The sequence below is a fragment of the Manacus candei genome, unplaced genomic scaffold, assembly GCF_025592945.1.
Source record: "Manacus candei isolate 608988 ecotype Guabito, Panama unplaced genomic scaffold, ASM2559294v1 h1tg000094l, whole genome shotgun sequence".
Lineage (NCBI taxonomy): Eukaryota > Metazoa > Chordata > Aves > Passeriformes > Pipridae > Manacus > Manacus candei.
In genome coordinates, this window is record NW_026138142.1 from 3,232,435 (window position 1) to 3,249,972 (window position 17,538).

The 17,538-nt window shown below is 48.1% G+C and overlaps 1 protein-coding gene across 1 annotated transcript in view; it reads right to left on the reverse strand.

Moving 5' to 3' along the window:
• Nucleotides 1-1,259: 1,259 nt before the first annotated feature.
• The window catches only part of VILL (villin like), a 36,278-nt gene continuing 19,999 nt past the window's right edge, over nt 1,260-17,538 (reverse strand). The window contains exons 7-20 of the mRNA XM_051768347.1: nt 16,107-16,306; nt 15,941-16,019; nt 14,487-14,585; nt 12,077-12,230; nt 10,962-11,062; nt 10,548-10,685; nt 9,875-10,033; nt 8,816-8,995; nt 7,718-7,863; nt 6,875-7,019; nt 6,090-6,278; nt 4,122-4,190; nt 2,987-3,244; nt 1,260-1,647 (exon numbers count right to left, since the gene is read on the reverse strand). Of these exons, the coding sequence (XP_051624307.1) occupies nt 1,534-1,647; nt 2,987-3,244; nt 4,122-4,190; nt 6,090-6,278; nt 6,875-7,019; nt 7,718-7,863; nt 8,816-8,995; nt 9,875-10,033; nt 10,548-10,685; nt 10,962-11,062; nt 12,077-12,230; nt 14,487-14,585; nt 15,941-16,019; nt 16,107-16,306 (2,031 nt within the window). The 3' untranslated portion in view covers nt 1,260-1,533. The remainder of the gene's footprint in view (nt 1,648-2,986; nt 3,245-4,121; nt 4,191-6,089; nt 6,279-6,874; nt 7,020-7,717; nt 7,864-8,815; nt 8,996-9,874; nt 10,034-10,547; nt 10,686-10,961; nt 11,063-12,076; nt 12,231-14,486; nt 14,586-15,940; nt 16,020-16,106; nt 16,307-17,538) is intronic.

Consider the following 17,538-nt stretch of genomic DNA (forward strand, 5'->3'; position numbering starts at 1 on the left):
ATTCTTAAGCACAGAGATCTGTCCAGAAGACCTCATCACCTGGAGGCCCCAGCTCCAGCCCAGCCAGATGGTGACACTTCAGTGCAATGGTCCGGGGTTTTGAGTAAGAGCTCTTTACTCCTCCTCAATGAGGAGCCTGCAGCTCCTCAGCTCCATCCCCACACCCCCACAGCAGGGGTGGGCAGTCAGGCACTGCTGCTCATGGGCAATGGGAGGCTTCAGGAGAAGGCACGGGCATGGGGAGACAAACTGTCCTGGGTGTGGTGTCTGGGAACAGAAGGGGCCCCATTTCCTCAGTTCTTTTCTTTTCAAAAAAATCCAGAATTCCATTGATGACCAGGTGTCTGAAGGACCTGTAGCACTGCAGAGCTTTTATCTACTGCCATCCTACCCCACACGCTGATCAAGGACACTTAAAAGTGCTGCTGCTGGATGTTTATTTGGAATCACTGGTCAGGCTGGAAATGGAGTAAAGCTGCAAAACCACACTGAGTTTTTAAACAGATGTTTCTTCCTTTAGGTTACAGTTGTATCCCTTAATCACTGATCACTCTCACATTTCCTGCCGCCCTCCCTAGTCAGAGCCCACAGTGTGGACCAGGCACCCCTCAGCCCCATGGGCATCACAGGGATGGAGCCCTGATAAAACCTTCAGCAGGACATGCTCTGCCTCAGGATGTACCCAAAACCCTCCTGGCTTCCTCAAGCCTCTGGTCTTTGGGCAGGTGGACTCTCACATTCACCTGGCTGTGCTCAGGGAGGCCAGGTGAGATTGCAGATGCTGTCTGAATGAGGAAAAAGTAGATAGAGTCTTGCATGGCAGACAAAATCAGCATTTGTGCCTAGCCCTTGAAATAGATCAGCTAATAAATATATTTGTAATAAGTGCTTTTTTTTTCCAGACCAGGTTCCCATGTGTTTTACCTACCCTGGGGTATCTATGCTTGTTAGTCTACAACTGATTCTTGCTGTTCTTTGGTGGGTAGTTTTTCTACAAGGTGAGAAGGGAAAGAACTGTCTGGTGTCACTCCATGGACTACTCCATTGGACATCTGGCTACTCCATTACCTTTTTCCCAGCCTCAAGGCTCCCCCCTCTATCCTCTTAGGGCTTCCCCCTCCTTTCCCCACCCAGCATTTACACAGCAGCTGCAAATGGCCTTTGTCTTGCCTAATTTTAAACTTCTACAAAGGAAGGGATATCACGACCTTGTGCACGTGGCGATTTGCAAAAGGGAAACGAAAGAAGAGGCTACAATACAGTTGTGTGGCACACACTTGTCTTCGTGGCTATCAGCAATAAAGTGTCGGGAAGAGGCAAAAACATCCTGCCAAGCTGTTCCAGCAAAAGGTTTCGCCTCCTGGCATTCTGGGTTTGCAGGAAGGAGCCATCCCCTGAGCAGTGGCTGCTGGGATAACTGCGTTGGAGCTGGGCCTGGGTTCGCTGAGCAAATGCCTGCACTTCTTCCCTGCAGCTCCTAAGAGGGCGAGGGTTGGTCCCAGAGTCACTGGATGCTGGATGGCCCCTGTGGTCTCAGAAGAGTCCACACTGTTTCTTCTCGTTCTGCTGCTTCCATTTGGGCATCTGGTAGAACTCCTCCTTGGACTTCCCGAAGATGTCGTGGAAATCGGCATCGGAGAGATAGAACTGCAGCGGGAGGAGAGAGCAAGGAGAGGTCAGCTTTGGCTTTTGTAGAGGCTGGGACACCTCCATAGGCTGCATCCCTTCCTCACCATGCCAGTGCTGATCTCTGACTCCAGGCCAGCAGCTCCTGTCCAGCTGCCTGTTCTTGTGCTGGGAAGTGGAACATCCCAGCAACTTTCCTCATCCCACTTCCCAAAGCACCAGGGGAATAAAAGCCCACCAGCCCAAAGGGATGCTCTGGTTTTGAGGATTTAGCATGCTTGTGGCTGGAATTCAGTCCCTGCTAATCATTCTGTGGCCAGGACAATTTATAGTCCATCAGAGAAGTTCTGCTGGCCAAAGTTTTAGGTGGTTTCTTAGCAAGTGATTCACAGTGAAAGCATCTCCCTCTCACTAAGTTCCCTCCCCTCAAATATTCCATTGGAAATGTTCACTCCCATTTCTGGAAAGACAGATGGGTTGCAGATAGCAGGGTCATCAGGAATACCAAGAAAGACCCTGTGGGAAGTGGAGGCTGAGTTTTTTCCTGGCATTTTGGGCAGAAGAAAGAGCTCATCTACAGCCCAGTTGTAGATTTGTGTCTCTAGCTGTGGGTGTTGGCCTTTGCCAGATCTGTTGGGCAAGATATGGGTCAAAGATGGGTTGCAGGGAGTAGAGGAAATCAACCCCGTGTCTCTCCCATCAGCTTGCTTGGACCCAGCTACAGACATTGCCAAAATCCTTGGGCTGATGGGAAATCTGAGATGTGTCATTTCTCCTGAAACTGCAAATTGCTGAGATGCAAGGTTTCTGACAAAATTAAAAAAGAAAAAAAAATTAAAAAAAAAAGAAAGAAGAGGAAAAATATCCCTTCTGGAAGGAGTTTCAAATGAAAATATTCACCTGCAGCCCAAGCAAAATGCAAATCCTGGCTTCGTTCTCAGCTGTGTCAGCTTGTCCCACAGGAATCCTACTTTAGATTCCTCCAAGGACAGAGCAAAACAACCCTACCAGAAGAAAGCATTTTATATTTTCTTTTTAAAAAATTGCTATTTAAAATTCATTTTTGGACCATAAAAAAATAGAATTACTTCATTTTAGGGTAAAACCACCACAAGGTGTCCCTGTCCACGGCAGGGAGGTTGGAACTGGGGGATCTTTAAGGTCCCTTCCAACCCAGGCCGTTCTGTGAGTCTGTGAATTTCCTCTCATGTGAAGCTCCTCCTCTTGATGAGGCCTGTGTGTCCAGCCAGTATCTCCTTGAGTCTGAAGCAGGACTTTTTATTCTAAAGCACTGCTACACTTATCCAACGAGTAAACTCCAGGTTAAGCTACAAAGGCATCAAACCAGCAATGCTGTCACCTCTTTTCTAGTGGGATCCACGCCCTCTGGAAGTTCATCCACCGTCCTGTTCATCAGCACCTCTCGGGAGTAAACTCCTTCACCATTGGGCATCAGGGAAGGGCTGCTGTTGCTGTTGTAGTTGCTGCTGTTGCTGTAGCTGTTGCTGTCACTGTGGTTGAAGTGGGATTTATACTCCGAGGAAGCATTTGGATTGCTTGAACTGGCCAAGTTGGTCACGCTGAGGGTCCTCTTGTTCAGGCTGATGTTGTTAAGGTCCTGCCAAACGGAGGAAAACATGTCAAGACAAGATGCTCTGGCAGAGCAAGTTGGGGATTATCCCAGGATATTTCTCTCCATTGGGGTTGTGGGGGACTATTTCTGGCACAGACTATCTGTAGCTCCAAAGCAGCGAGGAGAAAGGCCCAACTAAAGCATTAGTCCAGCACCTCCACAAATGCTACACCTTGATGTTAGGACTGCTAAAAGCACACACTAATGAGAGCTCTTAGAAATAGCTGAGGATACTTACAGCAGTCTCATTCTTCTCAAGATAACATCAGGGGAAGGTACATGTGGGAGGACAGAAGGTGAGATTAGATGTCTACCATGTCTAAAACCTCGAAACTACCTGCATACCCGTCCTTGATGGGCCATCTCTCCTCATCCAAACCTGCCACTTCCTTCCAGCCTTCATCCTGACCGTGCCCAGGGAAGAACTGACCCGTGTGACATTTGCATTTGGGACTGCTGGGACCTCATTTCCTCTGTGCTTTGGAGGATACTCCACTGGGCTATGCCCTTCTTGACCAGGGGGCCCTTACCTGAAGTCTCAGGGGCTCCACCACTGCCAACTACTCACACAACATTTCACTGCCCACTCTTACAGCTGCACACACCTGTATTTGTTCTGCATTAAAGCAGCTGGGCAATGTTCTGCTCACAGATGCCTCCAGACAGGTCTGGAAAAGGCCCAGGAGGTCTGGGTGTATTTATGTGTTATTTATCACATCTCCATCTGCTTTACCACAGAGGTGCACAGCTCTGACCCTGGAGGCCTGAGGTCCCCATCCCTGCTCTGACCCTGATGTCCTCTCCTTCATGAGAGCAGGCTGGGGGACGTGGTGGTGCTCCAGGTGTTCCCAACACAACTCACCACTTTGATCTCAGATATAGCCGACACGTCTCCCAAGCTGTTCTTCATCTCCTCATAGGACTTGCCATCCTAAAGGGAAAGAGAGTTGTAAGAAGCGTGGGCTGCATTTATCTCACCCTCCTGGTCTCTAACAAGGTCAGGAGATGATGAATTTTGAAGTCCAGAGGTGCTCACTGAGGTGGCAGCTCTGCAAACCTCAGCCCCTGGACTCAGGAGACTATGTCAGGGCCTGAGCTTTCCCTTGAAAACAAAGAAACAAACAGACTTTAGCCTTTGCAGCTTTACAATAACAGGTGAAAACAGGAAATTTAAAAGGGTTTAGACAGCAGAGGGCAAATGAAGAGAAATCATATTTACAGCTGGGTTTAAATCTCTTACATTTTAAATGAATCTTGCAATGCGTGAAAACTAGGGATCAAATGTTATTCCTTTTTTCCCCCTTCCTTGAATCATTTATCTAAATTGACGGATTTTTCAAAGCCTCAGTCCCTGACTTTTTATAATTCGGTGCCGTGTATTATGAGCTACCTGGTATTTACTGGAAAAAAAAAAGAAAGGAATATACTGGATATATTGGCAAAGCTCATGACTGTGTTTTCCTAAGCAGCCAGGAGATGTCAGTTCTTAACAGAATCATCCAACAAAGTTTCCCAACAAGAACAAACAACATGAACACATGGACTGCAGAGAAAACAGATTTAGACCCAAAACTGAGCAATGAACATACGCCAGATGTTTCTGGGATGTCAACAGTTTGGATGACTTGTCTGTAGTTGCTGAATCTGCCTACAGGGGATATTTTTAGAGGCACATATTTTATGAGCTGCATCCTTGTTTTTCAGCAGTTCCTCAGAAAAAAAAGAACACCAACAAACCAAACCCACAAGTTTTGACCTTTGTTCTAAGCATCAGCATTGTTTTAAGGGTCATTGCTCTGGGAGTTGCTGTCTTATCTGTGCAGATCCAGCTGTCAAGACAGGCTCTCTACTACCACTAAGAAAGAAGATGCAAACCCAGATGCAGGAAATAAAATATCCCTGTAAGAGTTTTCCTGCAGTATGAAGTCCTGGGGGCCTCCACACTGTCCCAGTGCATTGCTCCTTCCTCTCACCAACCAGGGTCCTGGTGAGGCTTTAAGCATGGGCCCTATGAGCAAATCCCTGCTCCACATTATGCTCCTAAAATTATTCGAAGCCCATGTGTTTGAAAGAGGAGAGAAAGTACTCTTTTTTTTAATTCCCAGGCATCTCCTGGGGCAGGTTGCCATTTCTATGTAGCAAAGAGCTGGTATTTGTACATCAGGGTTTGAGAGGAAGGCTCGCGTGTAGGGACCAAGGGTGACCTTGCTCAGGAGCTCCTGGGCTGTGATGGGCATTCCACAAACCTGAACATGAGACCTGTCTGCTCACATCTTTCATTTCACCACAATTCGCCCTTAAAGCTGGGTCATAAATTTTACTCTGTGGCTGCATTTTGAGAAATGAACATTTTTTTCCCCCATTTTCTTTATGATGGGGGGGGGGGGAAGCTTCTGTCTTCACTCTGAACTTCATTTTAACACTCACAGCCCTGACCCCTTTTTGGCCGAAATCACAAACACGATTTGGAACATGATCTTTTTTAAAATAAAAATGTGAATATTGTGAATTCAAGCACACATATCTGAAAAAGCCTCAGTTTCACCAAACAGGTACTTTTTGCCGATGAAGGGGCAGGAGAAGCCGCTCAGGAGCCAGGAACCTGCTGCTCAGGCACCAGGAACTCGTGTCTCTGCCCATGGTGGGGGGGCTTGGAACTAGGTGAGCTTTAAGGTCCTTTCCAACCCAAGCCATTCTGTGACTCTGTGAAGCTCAGGACATGTCCTAGTGAGGTTTCACTCCCTGTATCATACATACACTGAGAAGAATGCCCTTTAAGCACTGCTGAGCCCGTGTGCACGGGCACCACAGGGCTTTTCCAGCAACTTACGCTCCATTTGTAGGGGTCCCAAGCGTTGAACCACCCTGTGAAGTTGAGGGGTTCGTAGCCCTGCTTCACCAGGATTATCGGGGTTGCCAAGTCTCTCCCTGCCGGATGGGTCTTGAGATACTCCTTAGCTGAGGCAATGGCCTCCTTCCTCTCGTATTCGTTGGAGGCTTTGCCAACCCAAAGGAAAATCTGCAAGGAGAGAAGGTGCTGGAGCTCAGTGAGTCCTTGGGACCTGTGCAGATAGGGTTGTTTGTTCTCCCCTGCCAATGGCAGCAGAGATAAGATTGGAAACGTGCTTTCCCAATAGTCCCTTGTGACTTTGATTCCAGATTTAATTCCAGCCAAGAAAGATTTTGCTTCTGAGATGGGCACAAAGCATAAATATTTCAGGTAACAGCTCTGGCGTGTTTCAAGGTAGCTGAACCCTGTCCTTCCATAGATCCACTTCAGAAAGAAAACTCCTGGAGACAGCTTTCCATAGCCTAAAGCAAGTCATCACCACAGGTGCTGGGAAGTGAGGGGGAGCGTTTTTGGGTGCCACCTCCTTGTATAATCTGGAAAAGACCAGAGCAGGTCCAGCTCTTCTCACCTTGGAGGAAGGCATGGACCAAGTGTCTCAGTTTTCACTTTTCTGAAAGAGGTCTGGTAATGCTGCCTCCCTCACCTGTGCTGTCCCTGGATGAGAAGGACCTTGGTTTCACACTGAGTGATGGACTCAAACCAATTAAAGCCATAACCTGTTTGAAAATACCTCTGGAGAGAAGGGGACTGGGACCCGTGCTGACCTCTTCCCATGTGTCCAGCAGCATGACATCATCTTCATCCAGGTCCTCCTGGCAGAAGCCCACCACCTCTGTCATGATGAACCGGCCCGTCTGGTTGGAGCACTCGAAGAGGCGAGGCTGGTAGTGTGTGATCTGCTCTTGGAACCTTCCTCATGCATGGCAGGGGAAGAAAAACCGAGAGAGATGGAAATTTTTCCCTCGTGGCCTCCTGCAGGGCCCTGATGCTACTTGACGTGGCCTTGGAGGAAGGGGCGGAACATTGCAACAGCCATCTGAGGTCCTGAAAGTCAGGTCTCAAGGGGATTCTTGGACCATTTTAATGATTTTTAAAGGTAACTGTTTCTCCACCCAAAGAGGGCAAAAGCAGAGCCCTTCTCTCATTGTGGAGATGAACCTGATGTCAGGTGAAACCCACATCAGATCACCTGGTTGCAAAGGAACCCATCACCTGCCCTGAAGGCTGGAGAAATCCAGGTTTTTCAGAGGCAGGCTTTAGTCTCATGAATCTTCTGGGGCTTCCCCAATGATGGCTGGAAATGGAGCATGTGGTTCCTGTAGCCCTTATGATGAGATATGGGGTGGGTTTGCTGTGGGGAAAGGAGGATGTAGCACATCCTTCTCTGCAGGGTTTGGATCTACAGCTCCTACTACACAGAAGGCCTGAACCAAAATCTAGGGAAGAGTCATCTCAGTGTGGTTTCTGACCAAGCTTTTGGTGATATTCTGACCTTGTGTGACCTTTAGTGAGGACACAGTATCAAAGTACTCACTTTCCTGCCAAGTTTTGATCGCCGGCTTAAAGTTCCCTGGCGAGGCCCAGAGGAACAAACAGGTCACTCTTACCTCTTTTCACTGGCATAAGGTGCTTTGCCTCCCAGAGCTTCCCAGAACTCTGCTGGCTCTTGTCCTTCCAAAATGGTGTGCTTGTCCCGTCGGGAAACGATGTCAGCTACCATCTTTGCCATCTCCCGCTCGTCTCCGCTGCATCCCTGTGTGCAGAACGTAAGATTGAGGTGGAATTAGGGTCAGACTGGCAAAACTGATCTGTGGGGAAAAGCTGGCTTGGTCCTCTGGAGAGTTTCAGACCTGCTTGAAAGCTTTTGAGCTGGACACTCAGAACCCATTTCTAGTCCTTGAAGGGACATTCAGTACAGCCTAGAGCAAAAGTCACAAAATGCCAAAATGGTTTGTGTTGTAAAGTACCTTAAAGATTATCTTGTTCCCACCCCCTGTCATAGGCAGGGACACCTTTCACTAGACCAGGTTGCTCATATCCCCATCCAACCTGGCCTTGAACACCTCCAGGGATGGGGCAGCCACAACCACTCCGAGCAACCCTTCTGCTTCAGTTTGATCCACCACCTCATCTTGAAATGTGTGACTAAAACAGGATAAATGAACATCCTGGCTTATTTCTTACAGTTGGAAAATCTGGGGTGATTTATTCATCTGAAAGCTGTATGAACATCTAAATTAAGGTGAGGTGAACTGCAACTTAAGTTGTCTTTGTAGAGAAGGTTGTGTTCCTCCTGATCCTCCACAGATGGAGCCTCTGGAGCCTCCTGGGTGCACCTTTCTCATAGAACCACAGAGTCACTAAGGTTGGAAAAGACCTCAAAGATCATCAAGTCCAACCATGAGCCCAAAACCACCGTGTTCACCACTAAACCATGTCTTTGCATGCCACATCCATATATTTTTTTGAATACTTCCAGGAATGGTAACTCCCCCACTTCCCTGTCAACCCCTTTTGTGAAGAAGTTTCTCATAATATCTAATCTAAACCTTCCCTGACGCAACTCAAGGAGGCCATTTCTCCAGCCCTTGGCCACCTGTCCAAGGGTTCACCTCCACAACTCAGTGGAGGGAGGAGACTCAAGCCCCACATCAGCAGTTTCAGATTTCCTTCAGCCATCTCCCCTGGTGTCTCTGCAGCCTCACCTTCCCACACCACAGGTAGCAGACTTGGCTGGTGGTCAGCAGGAAGACGTCATTGGAGTTGAGGGAGGAGGCTCTGGCTGGCACCTCTGTGGCCTTTGTGTTCACCTCATCCGTGCCCCTCACCTGGAAGAGGCGGATCGCTGGCTCGGGAGCGCTTTTCTGAGCCCGGCTGGTGCCACCCTGCAGGGGAACAGAGGGAAGGATGGTGCTGGGAAGTGAGGAGGACACACAGATCCAGGGTGCCACTGATTCAATGAAGGCTTTTGTGCTCACAGCCCTTCCCCACTGCTGCAATGATGGATCATGCTCCTGTGAGGAAATCCAAACACATTCTGGTCCCAGGTCAGAATGAAACCCACATGGCAAAACTTCCACATTTCTCCCTGATTACGGAGCCTTGATCAGCTCCCATCAAGATGCTGAAACTCCATGTGAGCAGATCTTAGTTTCTGTAAAGCATTTGCCATGCAGAGTGGGCAAGGCAGCTGGACTCTGATTTCCAGCTGTGCTCAGCTTAGCTCAACACCCACCATGGAAACTGTACAGTGGGACCAGCACTGAGAGCTGAGGTAATCCCCCTCCTCCAAAGACACTTGCAGTGTCTCCACCACAGCTGCCAGCAGCCACAGGAGCTAGGGAAGTGGGTTGGTAGTTAATGTGATATAATTCAGTGAGGGACAATTTGAATTGTCAAATCATGACTGTAGGATATTTTGGAGGACCCTCTCTGGATGGCACTCTCTGTAAATCACAGGATGATTGCCTTACATTAACTCTGCAGAGTATTTTGGGGTAGAGTTAGAAAGAACTACACACATCAGTGCTGGAGGTCAGGGGTGGACAGTGGAGTCTGGGTCAGTCCAGGACTGTGTTTACACAAACAGTGTTCACACTACTCGGGAAGTACTAGGAATGTTCCACCGTTCCATCTGCCAGCCTGTGCAGACCTGGCAAGCTCCTTTCCTGAGTATCAGCCCATTTTTTTCTGGATTATTTCCATTGCAGCTGCCAAGCCATCGCTGGTGCTTCCCTTTGCCCACACTCACAAAGCCACGTTACCTCGTAGATGACCAGCTTGCCCTTGAAGATGGCCAGGAAGTGTCTGGGCTCCTTGCCCATCGTCACCCGCACCTGCACGGCCTCGTCCCCGTATTTCTTGTCCAGCTCGATGGCATTGAGGGCACAGGCAGTGATTTCATCCACAGAGGCGTGGCGGCCCTGGGGAACAGAGAGGTGACTCGTGGGATTAGAGGTGACACAAAGGAACGTCTTGCCAGTTCCAAGTGTGGAATGTCAGAGTTAAAACTTCCAGGTATTTAAATTTCCCTCACATTCTGGTTTTGCAGACTTTAGCATCCCATTTTTCAAGTTTCTTTCTGCATTCCACGAAATAATATTTAAAAAAGGAAAGCAGAGATGTTCATATACCCACATAACTCCAGGAACTGAGGCTTTAAGGGAGAGGTAGACTCCAAAGTTTGACCTGAGCATTGTAAGCCCCATAATCCTTCACTCTGACTTTGCTGGCTCTCAGCCTGATGCCAGCCTGGGATCAGTGTCCATGCTGCCTACAAAGCTCAGCTTGAGACATTTGAAATGGACAACTGACAAGCAAAGGGTACCTGAATTCTTCCGGATGCTTGGGTTGGGATTTTTCTGTGCAACTGCTTCCTTCAGCTTTAGGCTTCTATAGCAGACACAGGACAGTCCCTTCTGCTCTGGTTTGACCTACCTGCCACATGTAGAGGACATAGTGGGGCCTGCCTGATCTCAGGTAGGTGTACAGGACCAGGTAGCAATCGCCCCCGTAGAACTGCCCGTATGTCTTGGGATTCACTGGCTGCATTTGCAAGTCCTCAATCCTCCACACCTGGTAAAAGAAACATCTTGGTGAGCAGCAGCGGAGTCAAGGTGAAGACAGAGCACAGCCCTGTTGCTAACAGACTCCTGAAGATTCAGGCTATTCCCTCAGCTCCTGTCACTGGTCACCAGAAAGAAGAGATCAGTGCCTGCCCTTCCCCTTCCCCTTGTGAGGAAGCTGTAGACTACCATGAGGTCTATCCTTAGTTTCCCTTTATCTAGGCCAAGTGATGTTTGGTAACACACTGATCATTGCACCCTCTGTCAGAAAAAGGAGCTCTCTCACCTCGATCTCCCCAGAGGCGTCATCGACCATCCTCTGCTCAGCAGCCAGCTCTGGCCTGGCATGGAGCTGAGTGGTGTCAAACTTCACCTGCTCCACCTTGGCTGTGTGTACCAGCAGAACAAAAACAAGAACCCAGTGAATGCACAATAACAGACAAACCCCCCACATCACCCTCACACACAACTATCATACATGCAAGAAAAAAATGGTCCAGGGTTGCAAGAAGCCACCAGTATAAACCAGTGTTGATTTTTGAATATGCAAGAGCTCACATACTCCAGTGCTGACCTGTTACAGGCTGGAATTGGCCAGATAGTGTGTTCCAGTGATGACTGGCTGGTAAAAATTAGTTGTCTCCTGACTGAAAACTGATAATTGTTCTCCAAAACTATAAATATTTTCCTCCTTTCAAAACATTGGTTTCAGAAATAAAATGCCTACATTCCTCTGGCTTGTGATAAAAGAGACAGAGTATTTATGGACAGCACAGAAAGAAACAGAGGTGGAGAGAAAAGAGAGAACTTGGAAGGGAAAAAGATTTGCAGCTCTCAAGCTGTTATTGATGGAGACGTTCAGCATCACTGTCATCTTCCCATCACTCATCAATAAGTTCCTTCTCTTTGGTATTGTTTGCTCTCTGGGGTTAATGCATTGTAATATTCACTTCAGCAGTGTGATAAATACATCGTTTACACCCCGTGTAAATACAGCATCAATCCCCTGACGTCAGGAGAGTCTTGGATAGATGCCAGTGCAAACGAAATCAGAATGTTGTTCAGCAGTTCCTTACCAGGGTCAGCATTAGCCCTTCACAATGAAAACGGGGATGTCCTGCAAGTGTGAAATTTTGTGCACGATTTTTCAGAGGGAGTGACCGTCTGCCAACATTTACACTTAGAATAAGTGGCAGGTTGGCTCATACAAGAAGCCTCAGCAGCTCTGAATGTCAGCTGATGAATCCTCTGCATCTGCTGCAGAAGATGGAAGACACGAGGCACGAGAAGAATGTGCACCAGATTTTCAAGATACCGAAGGCAGGAGACAGTGTGAATGATGTTCCCTTGGCTGCTGCTTAGCACAGGTAGGAAAGACAAATGCAGGACCAACATGCTCACCAATTTTTCCAGTAGTGTAGACTTTTCCCAGCCCCTGTGTTTCGTTCTTTTCCGTCCACCTCTGGAAGAGCTGTTTGAACATGGCTGACTCCGCCCCGTCATTGATCACTTCCACGTTGGTGGATGAAGGATAGCCTTTGGCTTGGATAAAACCCTGGTGGGGTTGAGAAAGGTCATCAGTGGGCACACAGCAAGCTTCTTACAGACATGAGAAGAGGGATGTGGACCCAAACCAGCCTGAAGAGGGAATGTCCCTCACTGAACACAGTGGCTTGACCAAGGGCAGGATTCACCCCAAAACTTGCATTCAGAGTTACAGAGGTGACTGCAAGCTCTCACTGTAGTATCCATGTTTGTTTCTGTCTTTAGAGCACTGAACCCTACCCCTACAGCCTGACCACTTGGATCACATCCTAAAATTAATCTCTACATGGCTCCTTAGTCTTGAAGAAAATCTCACTCAATGGGTGTAATGGAAAGCCTCCTCCTCTATCTCAGACAGCTCCATAGATGGCTTCTGGTGATGGATCTGGGAGTGGAGGGGAAGGAGCAGTGATGGCATGTACCCATGATCCAAGAGCCTAGTTCAGTTCTTTGCTTTTCTCCAAACTTTTTGTCCCTCTCCAAACCAGGAAGATTGGTACATGACAGAGAGCATGCATGCCAAGGGAGAGAAGGGATGGAAGCAGCTCAGCACCCCAGAGGTGTGTTCTGAAGGGGCTGAACACTCAAAAATCTTTTTTCTTAATTTTTTTCCCCCTAAACCCACATTATTTCTTTGCAATAGTGCTACTACTGAGTTAAAAGACCGCTTCAACAGAGGTGCTTGATACAAGAAGACACAAGAGAAGGAAGAAAATTGTCTGTGTTCTGCCACAATGCCAAAATCCTTGTTCAGTTTTGGGAACTGCTCTTGTGTTTATCTCAGCAGGCTCTAGGATGACCAAACGTGCAGTGCTGACAGCCGTGGTTCAGGGAAGGAGCCTGACTGTGGCTTTCTGAGCATTCATCTTCTGCTGTAAATACTGCAGCCACACACTACCCCCAGGGAAAAGCAGAGCAGATGGTCCTCCCAACCCTCCCACCTGCCATACAGAGAGAAAGAGATATCTTTTGTTCTGTGTGTGTAGCTCAGGGCCAGAGTTTGCAGAGCTCATTGCCTACTAAAAAGGGTTTGAGTTAAGGAGCACAGAGGACAGTGAAACAAGTCCTGAGGCAAAGTTTTTTTAAGCTTTTCTTCTCTGAGACAATAGGTGCAATCTGTATTGAAGCTGGGTGTCTCCAGGTAGGGCCTTATTGAATGTGGAACCATGAGGTTCAGTATCTCCTGGTTAGATCTCATTTAAGATGAAGCCATTTATGGTCTTCCCATAAGTAAACAGATAATCAAAAGCTAAGTTTCTTTGTAGCCTTCACTTCAACATGCCAACTTGTAAAAAAATACCAAATGTCTTGCTTGCTCAGGCTCCCTCAAGGCTATTTTTTTTCTGAAAGGAGGAGTTGAGGCATGATCTGCCAGAAAATAACCACATGGCAGCTCATCTGGAGGAACCAGGGCACTAGGCTGGTGTATTCTACCCTGTCATGAGCCCTGGTCCTGAGCCTCAGGTTGACCAATCTGAATTAACAGCTGCTAATAGCAGATCTCTCTCTCCCCAGTGGAAGAGCCCCACATCACCTCCAAATTCACACACAGAACCTGGGCCCAGCCCCACTGGTGCTGTGGAACAGTTGTGAGCTGTAATGGAATTGCAAATGAGGCCTATATATAAAAGGTCTGGCTTTTCCAGAGACTCCAAGTAAGGGAGTTCCCCAGTGACTTGCTCAAGGCACTACTCTTGGTTGGAACACAGGAGATGCCTTTTGGGGTCAGAGCAGTGTTCTGTGCTGCCTGGGACAGTGGCACTAGGAAATGCTGTTCAGTGAGCAAACATGAGCTCAGTGGCTCATGTCCTCCAGCGTGACCCCTTCTCTCTCCCCAGCATCCACAATATTGGGCCATGGATCTTAGAGAGGATACAAGAACCCCTTTAATATCTTTCCATGCACCTTTTGACCATGAATTTGTCTAATCCCATCTCAACTCTGCTGATATTCCCTGACTCCACCATCTCTTGAATCAACAAATTCCAGAAGTTCACTATTTACCACACAACAAAGTATTCTCTTCGATACTTTTTTTCTTTAACCGATTTCTTCCTAGTTTTAGTGTCAGGTTTTAGTCCCAGCACAATTGATGACTAACAATTTTGTGTTTGCGTCATCATGCCTCCCTTAGACACATAAATTCTGCCTCTGTTATTACACAGGCCAGCTCCCCAAGACCTACACTTAATTGTAATTAGTGGCCAGATCCAGATCAGCACATATTAACCTCCCACGACATTGTTTGCACAGTATTACAACTCACCACAGCTCGGGTGAAGGCTGCTTTTTTCTCTTCTGGGCTGGAGGCTTTTCCTCTCCAGACGTAAATTTTGAAACCACCTTGGTCTAAAATGTAGCAGTCCTGAGGTGAAACGTGAAAAACAGGAAACAGAAAAAAACAGACGTGAAAAGCTCTGCGCAGGCAAAGGCCATCATTTGTAGCCTGCTCAGGCTGGATCCTTCTTGAAGATTTGGGTTAGATGCAAATCTGGCTCATTTCCCTGCCTTGCAGAGCCCTAACCCTGGTGCAACCATTAGCAGAGGTAACAGAGGATGGATTTGTTGTGGTTCATAAATGGACTACAGCTACCACCAACCCCACAGGGCAGGGGTTCACAGGTACACTGACTTTGCAAGCACACCTGACCCAGGTGACTTCTAATTGTAATGAGTTAATATATGTATTTTTTTTTAGGCGTTGCTCCAAGCTGGCTATAACTGTCTCACAGGTGATGTTCTCAGACCAACAGAAACACCAACCCTAAAAGGGAGCAGCAGGAGAGGTGCATGCTGAAATATCACCCTCAACCTGCTGTGCTTCAGCACTGCTGCTGGTGGTGCTTGTTTATGCCAAATCTGCTACTAAAGGAGCAGGAAAAGTCCAGTAAACCTCTTCTGCTTGACTATTTTGTGTCCCTGATCTGGAGCTAAAACTGTTGCATTGATGTGAAGGCAGCAGAATCCCAAACCCAAAGGGGATGAGATGTCTGCTGAGCAGCCCATCTGCAGAGTGCTGGTGCTCCAAACACGCTGTGTGACCAAAGGCTTCTCATTTTTCAGACTGAACTTTGAAAAGAAAAACGAAGGGTCCGTATGTCTGCAAAGGGAGACTGAGATTTAACAAGGTTGACACCAGGGGGAATGAGGGAGGGGGAACCTCACAGCACAATCATGTTTTGGAATAGGCTGGTTTGCACTGCAGAGAATTAAGGGTGAGCAGTTCTCTACCAAATTTTAGTCAGAAGGAAAGTCTCTGTCTTCTGAAAGTGTTTGCACAGAGGGGCTGTAAGGAATCTCCTTCCAGGGTGGGTGACTGACACCAGCCACTTGCTACAGCAGGAAAACATATCTCCCTGGTTTTCTAAGCAGAGTATTTATCTGCTCTGGATTCAGCAGAGGGAAGGCTATCCCTGAACATCAGGTATTAAGAAGCTTTAATTCCATCTGGAATTTACTCCTGGTAGGCAGCTCTCCTTCACTCTGATTGCCAAGCCAGTATAATCCTTGGCTGAGAGCATCAATTTGCCATCTCCGGTTGGAACAGCTCCAATGCACCACCTATCTCTGGCTGCTGAGCTGTCCTAATGATGTCCCTGAGTGGGGCTGAGCTGTTCTAATGATGGAAGGAAACAGGGTATCCCACTGCAACAGGTGCTCAGCTGAAAACAAAGTGAGCCACAGCACCCTTTTCCCTCAGTAAAAGCCTCTGGCTCTCACCTCGTGCTGGAGCAGATCCTGTGTCAGGGGCCGGGTGGCGATCTCCTGTACCACCAGGTCGTTGTCCTTCTCATAGACGCTGAAAGACACAGTCACCGAGCAGAGTCAGCCCTCACAGTGCTCGCTGTGAGGAAGGAAAGGGTTTGGGGCACATCCCTGGACTTACTGGTAGAGCCGCACGTTCGCTTTCTGCAGCTCGTCCGCCTTCGTGTCCGGGATGGCATCTCGGAGCTCCCCACGCCTCTCTCCCAGCACCATCCTCATGATCTGCATCAGGTCTGGGGAGTCCTTCTCGTTGTCAATGATGCCAATCTGAGCACGGCCACCCCTCTCGCTGTCCCTGATGCTGCGAGCCAGCGCCAGACCCTGCACACGGATCAGAGGGGTAAGTCCTGACACAGACAACAAACTCACTGCCCCAGACCTGCAGCAAAGACTGAGCCCAAGCCACATCACCACAGCTCTCCGAAGCTTCTAGTGCCCTCCAAATTTAGCTATTAAAAAAGCAGATGTGTCTGTAGTGTCTGATTATTAACTAACTCTTAGGAAAATATTGCTTATTATAGTCGCTGGATGTTGCTCCCGCAGGGCACAGGCGTGTGGGAGCCACAGCAGGCGTTGCCTGTGTGTGTGACTGCACATCAGCAGGTCCAATGGTCTTGTGGGATGGTCTGGGAGAGAGATGCACACACATGCTGAGGACAGTGAGGCAGGATGCTGCAGAGCTGCGGGACCCTGGGTGCCCCGCAGTGACATTTTACATTTAAATGCTTCAAGTGTTCAAAAAACACGGATGTCTTCTGTGAAAAAAGCAGCGTGAAATGTCAAGCAACTAATTAGGCTGAAATCCCCATTTTCCATTAAATTATTTTTTTTTCCCCACGACTCTTACTGCAACAGCTTTGAAAGGTACCTCTGTTTATTAGACATAGGAAATCACCTGCTCGCGGCCTGAGATGAACCCAGTGGCCATCCCTCTACCTGCTCCCCCTCCTCTGTTCAGCGTTGCTTTATCTCTTCTACATTACCCACAGGATCTTCTCCTTTAGCCACGGAGCCCTGAAAAACCACATTCCCTGTGAAGCTTCCCCCTCTCTTAGCTCATCAGGGGACACCACGTGCAGAGCAGACCCACCTGCCTTTAAATGTTATAATGACAAGCTATGAGTTTGGCCACCAGCCTTGCTGATGGCCCACTGATATATCTTGCTGTGTTACATCTCTGTATCTTGGTTCCTCTATCAGTAAAATAAGGATAATGATCCCTTTGCAAAGTGCCTCAAGAGCTATGGATCTGACCTATGAGCACCTGGGTTATGTATTCCTACTTGTCTCATACTGACCAAGCCAGAATTCCTTGTGACACTGTAAACAAAAAATTAAAACTAATCTGCCCTGGGGGTAGTCACTGCAGCTAAACCTGCTGGTGTTGCTGACTTTCTAATCCTACAGCATGCAAACTATAGGGCACAGAGGGATGGAAATAGACCTCCCCAGAGGAAGCTGGATGACTTTCCGGGGAGAGAGCTAATGATGGGCCCACAACTGCCTGTGAAACCAAGCTGAGGTCTGAACCAGAAGAAAGCACTTCCATGGGC